The sequence below is a fragment of the Ischnura elegans genome, chromosome 2 (genome assembly GCF_921293095.1).
Source record: "Ischnura elegans chromosome 2, ioIscEleg1.1, whole genome shotgun sequence".
NCBI lineage: Eukaryota > Metazoa > Arthropoda > Insecta > Odonata > Coenagrionidae > Ischnura > Ischnura elegans.
This window is the reverse complement of record NC_060247.1, coordinates 77,652,603-77,660,343: the sequence shown is the minus strand read 5'-3', so window position 1 is coordinate 77,660,343 and position 7,741 is coordinate 77,652,603. Positions and strand designations below refer to the sequence as shown.

Sequence of the window (7,741 nt, the reverse complement as noted above, 5' to 3'; positions counted from 1 at the left end):
CCGAACTAATTTCAATTAGTATATGCCAGCATATATCTCGAGTCATTGGTTTTTAAGTATGCATGAACATATTGACCATGAAATGGGGAAAGTACTTTCATCAGACATACATTTTTAATTTTCTGGAAACTGATATGTAAAAAATCAATTTAGGGCATAAGTTCATAATTATGTGATGTATGAGATTGAGCCATTATCAACAAATGTACTACCCAAAACACCAGTATCCTTGAAGAGTAGGCACTTCTTGGAGCGCTTCATGAACTCTATCACGTTTAGGTACTTTTCACTGGGACTTATTTCCTTGTCATTCTAGGCTTATTTTCAAACTTTCAGGTGGCATCCCAAAGTCGCATGAGGAATTATTTTCAGCATGTTAGAGTTAGACCCCAGACGAATTTGTATTATTACTTAAGTGTCAATCTAAGGAAGGCGCTTCTCGCAATTGTTCTTCGAGGCTCATGTGGGGCACTAGGGAAGGCGAAGGCGAAGGGGGGGGGGGGGGGGGGGGGGGGCGGGGGGGGGGGGGGGGCACATGCCCTGTGCCCCTCCTAAATTCACCAATGGATACACTTGTATACATAAGAAAACCTCAAAACAGATTTTAAGTCACGAAAAGTGTTCAATTAATATTGGGCTCAATGGGTAAAGTTATTGACAATTATATAATGGCACTGGGATGATGAAACGAAAATGAAATCTGTGTGTTTTTTATTGGATAGGTTGAACCAATAAAAATTATTTTAGTGCATACAGCCTTCTCCTGTATTATAATCTGGTGAAATCTTGGAATAATCTGGTGAAATCTTAGGAGGGGCACATGCCCTGTGCCCCTCCTAAATTCACCAATGGATACACTTGTATACATAAGAAAACCTCAAAACAGATTTTAAGTCACGAAAAGTGTTCAATTAATATTGGGCTCAATGGGTAAAGTTATTGACAATTATATAATGGCACTGGGATGATGAAACGAAAATGAAATCTGTGTGTTTTTTATTGGATAGGTTGAACCAATAAAAATTATTTTAGTGCATACAGCCTTCTCCTGTATTATAATCTGGTGAAATCTTTGTTTTTAGTCTTTTCATCTTATATTCTGGATTTTCAAATATATTTTTTATTATGACCAGGAATTGAGGAATAAGATTTTTCCCTCAACGCAAAACAAGTCATTTTTATTTTAATACTTATTAGGAAAACAATCTGTATGATTTAAATGGATTTTTTATTCTGCTCGGCGGTCAAAATTTTGTATAGGCCATTATGTTCACCTAACCCAGTTTAACTCCCCCGCCACAATCGCTATCCGCCGCCTACCTATCTGCCATCTATAAGCAAAGGAAGTGCCACGTAAAACAGAAGACGACTCGCAATCAGCTGTAGCAGAATGATTTTTAAATTCGGCTGCACTAGTCTTTATATTCATTCAAAAAATTCCCTTAAAAAATGCAAGGAATTAGTAAGGTTTCCAATTCGATCGAATTCGTCTTCCGCCACTATGACGGAGGCGTACCACAAAATGAAAGAACTCTGCAAATGTAAGTTTTTGTTTACCAACTTTTGTAGCTCCTTGGCGTCAGAAGAGTAAAGCTAACCATTGCTTTCTTCTTATTTAATGATTCATAAGATTATACTGTAAATTGAGATGGCATTGACATTAGGTATAGTAACAACGTGAGCAATGATCGGATACATCATGCATACACAATCCGCAAATTGGTAGATTCATTTCGTTTATTCAATGGTGTTATTAACGCGCATTATTTTGACCCATGAAAGGTCAACCCACGCCCCAGGAAATAGCGACAAAATTATGCTAACACATAATGCTTTATATTTCTGGTATAAAGACGGCTTTTTTAATTAAACTTATAATTACACCTTTAAATTGGTTAATTTTATTATTTTCAGCAAGAAAAGTATTCTTTCTTATCACATATTGGCAGGAAAAACACTCTAAAATATAAGTACAGGCAATGTTCCACTCGGTCATTTAATAAGTCATAAAACAAAATATAGCAAAACAAATACCTTAAAAGAATAGAGAAGTAAACAAAATTGATGTAACTTAACATTTCAACCAGCATAAAGGATAAATATGTAAAAAAAAAGGTACGTTAAATACTAGGGCGCTATCCTGATGTGTCCCGTGGAGAGCGCTAGAAAAGGCAACTTTGGACACTGACTTTTACGAAAAATTACAGCGAAAAACCGACTGAATCCACCTTAGAATTAACGATAAACTTCAGTATCACTGAAAAAGACATTAAAAGGGACCTTAATATATCCGTTAATAAACCTCATAACATGATATACTTAGTGGCTATCGAGAGGTGGCCAAGTCGCAATAAGAGATTGCAGTGCATATGTAACCTGGTCATTTATTATTTCACCTATGCGACATATCTACTACAGGGAATTGTAAATGAATCACAAAGAATCAAACATATGGTAACATATCATTCCCAACCCCGACAATATATACAGCATAAACTACGCATGTTCAAAAACTAAGGCGCTATACTACGCATGTTCAAAAACTAAGGCGCTATCCGGACACCAACAAAAAAATCTGGAAAAGTTAAACATTTTTAAAATTTTTATTTTCGGTAAATATGAAAAGAAATTTACCACAATCATAGATGAAACGAAAGCACGACGATACCACCGTTTTAAAATTCAACTGAAAAATTTACGACACTAGAGGAAAATACTGGACCCACAAAAAACTGGAAGTAAAAATGAAAATGTGACATTTTAAAAAGACTCCTTCAGAATTTCGGATCGAAACTCATCTACATTAGGAGGTAACACATCAAAGATTATGTAACACACATAGCCCATAAATATTTACGTTACGTAGAGATACCACGAGTCGACAAATACAAGGTCGCCCACCCCGAATCACCAGCATGGAAGGTAAGTGGTATGAATGGTAAAATATTTTTTCCCGACTATCGAGCCCGGCCTAAAGCTGTGATGTCACCCTAATCGTAGAAAAACATGTTCAACCAAGGAATGAAAATGAAAAACGACACAGTAAGTACTTTTCTCCTCTGAAATCTAGGTATTGGATTGCCTAACCCACTGCCTACGACACCATCAAAAAAATCCGGAAAAGGTAAACATTTTTAAAATTTTTTTTTTCGGTAAATATGAAAAGAAATTTACCACAATCATAGCTGAAACGAAAGAACGACGATACCACCGTTTTAAAATTCAACTGAAAAATTTACGTCACTAGAGGAAAATACTGGACCCACAAAAAACTGGAAGTAAAAATGTAAATGTGACATTTTAAAAAGACTCCTTCATAATTTCGGATCGAAACTCATCTACATTAGGAGGTAACACATCAAACATTATGTAACACACATAGCCCATAAAGATTTACGTTACGTAGAGAAACCACGAGTCGACAAATACAAGGTCGCCCACCCCGAATCACCTGCGTGTAAGGTAAGTGGCACGAATGGTAAAATATTTTTTCCCGAAGATGGAACCCGGCCTAAAGCTGTGATGTCAGCCTAATCGTAGAAAAACATGTTCAACCAAGGAATGAAAATGAAAAACGACACAGTAAGTACTTTTCTCCTCTGAAATCTAGGTATTGGATTGCCTAACCCACTGCCTACGACACCATCAACAAAATCCGGAAAAGGTAAGCATTTTTAAAATTTTTTTTTTCGGTAAATATGAAAAGAAATTTACCACAATCATAGCTGAAACGAAAGAACGACGATACCACCGTTTTAAAATTCAACTGAAAAATTTACGTCACTAGAGGAAAATACTGGACCCACAAAAAACTGGAAGTAAAAATGTAAATGTGACATTTTAAAAAGACTCCTTCATAATTTCGGATCGAAACTCATCTACATTAGGAGGTAACACATCAAAGATTATGTAACACACATAGCCCATAAAGATTTACGTTACGTAGAGATACCACGAGTCGACAAATACAAGGTCGCCCACCCCGAATCACCAGCATGGAGGGTAAGTGGTATGAATGGTAAAATATTTTTTCCCGACTATCGAGCCCGGCCTAAAGCTGTGATGTCAGCCTAATCGTAGAAAAACATGTTCAACCAAGGAATGAAAATGAAAAACGACACAGTAAGTACTTTTCTCCTCTGAAATCTAGGTATTGGATTGCCTAACCCACTGCCTACGACACCATCAAAAAAATCCGGAAAAGGTAAACATTTTTAAAATTTTTTTTTTCGGTAAATATGAAAAGAAATTTACCACAATCATAGCTGAAACGAAAGAACGACGATACCACCGTTTTAAAATTCAACTGAAAAATTTACGTCACTAGAGGAAAATACTGGACCCACAAAAAACTGGAAGTAAAAATGTAAATGTGACATTTTAAAAAGACTCCTTCATAATTTCGGATCGAAACTCATCTACATTAGGAGGTAACACATCAAACATTATGTAACACACATAGCCCATAAAGATTTACGTTACGTAGAGATACCACGAATCGACAAATACAAGGTCGCCCACCCCGAATCACCTGCGTGTAAGGTAAGTGGCACGAATGGTAAAATATTTTTTCCCGAAGATGGAACCCGGCCTAAAGCTGTGATGTCAGCCTAATCGTAGAAAAACATGTTCAACCAAGGAATGAAAATGAAAAACGACACAGTAAGTACTTTTCTCCTCTGAAATCTAGGTATTGGATTGCCTAACCCACTGCCTACGACACCATCAACAAAATCCGGATAAGGTAAACATTTTTAAATTTTTTTTTTCGGTAAATATGAAAAGAAATTTACCACAATCATAGCTGAAACGAAAGAACGACGATACCACCGTTTTAAAATTCAACTGAAAAATATACGTCACTAGAGGAAAATACTGGACCCACAAAAAACTGGAAGTAAAAATGTAAATGTGATATTTTAAAAAGACTCCTTCATAATTTCGGATCGAAACTCATCTACATTAGGAGGTAACACATCAAACATTATGTAACACACATAGCCCATAAAGATTTACGTTACGTAGAGATACCACGAGTCGACAAATACAAGGTCGCCCACCCCGAATCACCAGCATGGAAGGTAAGTGGTACGAATGGTAAAATATTTTTTCCCGACTATCGAGCCCGGCCTAAAGCTGTGATGTCACCCTAATCGTAGAAAAACATGTTCAACCAAGGAATGAAAATGAAAAACGACACAGTAAGTACTTTTCTCCTCTGAAATCTAGGTATTGGATTGCCTAACCCACTGCCTACGACACCATCAACAAAATCCGGAAAAGGTAAACACTTTTAAATTTTTTTTTTCGGTAAATATGAAAAGAAATTTACCACAATCATAGCTGAAACGAAAGAACGACGATACCACCGTTTTAAAATTCAACTGAAAAATTTACGTCACTAGAGGAAAATACTGGACCCACAAAAAACTGGAAGTAAAAATGTAAATGTGACATTTTAAAAAGACTCCTTCATAATTTCGGATCGAAACTCATCTACATTAGGAGGTAACACATCAAAGATTATGTAACACACATAGCCCATACAGATTTACGTTACATAGAGATACCACGAATCGACAAATACGAGGTCGCCCACCCCAAATCACCCGCATGGAAGGTAAGTGGTATGAATGGCAAAATATTTTTTTTCGTAGATCGTGCCCGGCCTACAGCTGTGATGTCAGCCTAATCGTAGATAAGCATGGTCAACCAAGGGATTAAAATAAAAAACGACAGCGTAATTACTTTCCCCTTTGAAATCTACGCCTGGATGGCCCAACCCACAGCCCTGGACACCATCAACAAAATCTGGAAAAGTTTAACATTTTAAAAATTTTTATTTTCGGTAAAAATGAAAAGAAATTTACCACAATACCAAAGGAAACGAAAGCACGACGAAACCTCCGCTTAAAAATGCATTTGAAAATTTAAAAAAACTAGATGAATATAATTGACCCAAAAAAATTCGAATTAAACATTTAAATCTCTCATTTTCAAAACTCTCCTTCAGAATTTCGGATCGAAACTCATCTACATTATGAGGTAACACATCAAATATTATGTAACACCCATAGCCCATACAGATTTTCATTACATAGAGATACCACGAGTCCACAAATACTTGCTCGCCCACCCCAAATCAAGCGCATGGAAAAATAGGTGATGTGAATGGGAATATATTTTTTCCCGAAGACTGTGCCCGGCCTTCCGCTGTGATAACACCCCAATCGTAGAAAAAAATGTTCAAATAAGGGATGAAAATGAAAATCGACAACGTAAGTACTTTTCCCCTTTGAAATCTAGGCCCGGGGTAGCCCACACCACAGCCTGCGGCACCAACTAAAAATCTTTAAAAAAATTTAAATTATTTATTTTCGGTGAAAATTAAAAGAAGTTTACCATAATTATTATTATTATTAGTATAGAAGAAGTAAAAACACGACGATATCACCGTTTTAATATTTAACCGAAACAATTACGGCACTACAGGAAAATAAAGAACTAAGCCAAAAAAAATCGAAGTTAATTTTAAATGTGACATTTTCTAAGTTTTCCATGAGAAATTCAGATCAAAACTTATATACATTACGAGGTAAGACACCAAAGATTACGTAATACCCGTAGCCCATACCAATTTACATTGCACAGGGATACCACGAGTCGACAAATACTAGGTCGCCCATCCCGAATCATGCCCGTGGAAGATATGTGATATTAACGGAAAAATATTTTTTCCCGAAGACTGTGCCAGGTCTTCTCCTTAGATAAGAGCTTAATCACAGAAGAACATATTCCACCGAGGGACGAAAATTTAAAAAAGTCATCCATTAACTTTTCCTCTTTGAAATCAAGGCATGGGATGACCCAACACAGCCTGCGATACCAACAAGAAAATCTGGGAAATTAAAAACATTTTAAATTCTTCATTTCGGGTAAAAATTAAAAGAAATTTACCACAATCATAGCTGAAATAAATCACGACGATATAACCGTTTAAAAATGTAAAGGAATCATAAAACGGCACTACAGAAAAATAATTGACCCACCAAAAAATCTAAGTTAATTTTACATTTGACATTGTCTAAATACTCCATAGGAACTCAGGTCGAAACTTATATATATTACGAGGCAATACATAAAAGATTACATAACGACTGTAGCCCATACCGATTTACATTGCATAGGCATACCACGAGTCGACAAATACTAGGTCGCCCACCCCGAATCACCCGCATGGAAGCGAAAAGACATGAATTGGAAAATTATGTTTTTCCGACAACTGTCACTACAGCTGTGATACCACATGGATCACATAAAAGCGTGTTGAACGACGCGGTAAAAATCAGAAACACTCATTTAACACTTTTAATCTTTAAGAAATAGGCTTGGGCTGGCATAACCCACAGTCTCCGCCACCAATTCAAAACAGGGAAAGGTAAAAATTTTATATCTTCCTTATTTTCTGAAGATTTTTAAGGAAACTTTCCACACAACTAGATGGCAGAACGACACGTCACCGATGTTAGAAATTGGATATAACCAACGGAGGATACTGAAGGAAAATATTTTACTGACAAAAAAAATCGAAGTAATGTTTTTAACGCGTTATTTAAAAAAAATTGGAATCGAATTTCAAAGCGTAACTCTTCTATATTACAAGATAAAACATCAAATATTGCGGGAGAACGCCATCCCAAACTTTAACTATGTATAAAGTAACTGCGAATCAATAAATATT

General features: G+C 36.2%; 1 protein-coding gene across 2 annotated transcripts in view; it reads left to right on the top strand.

Moving 5' to 3' along the window:
* Positions 1-1,375: 1,375 nt before the first annotated feature.
* Positions 1,376-7,741, top strand: part of LOC124154005 (5'-nucleotidase domain-containing protein 3) — a 41,424-nt gene continuing 35,058 nt past the window's right edge. For both annotated transcript variants that reach the window (XM_046527476.1, XM_046527475.1), the window contains exon 1: positions 1,376-1,541. In XM_046527476.1, the coding sequence (XP_046383432.1) occupies positions 1,391-1,541 (151 nt within the window). In that variant the 5' untranslated portion in view covers positions 1,376-1,390. The remainder of the gene's footprint in view (positions 1,542-7,741) is intronic.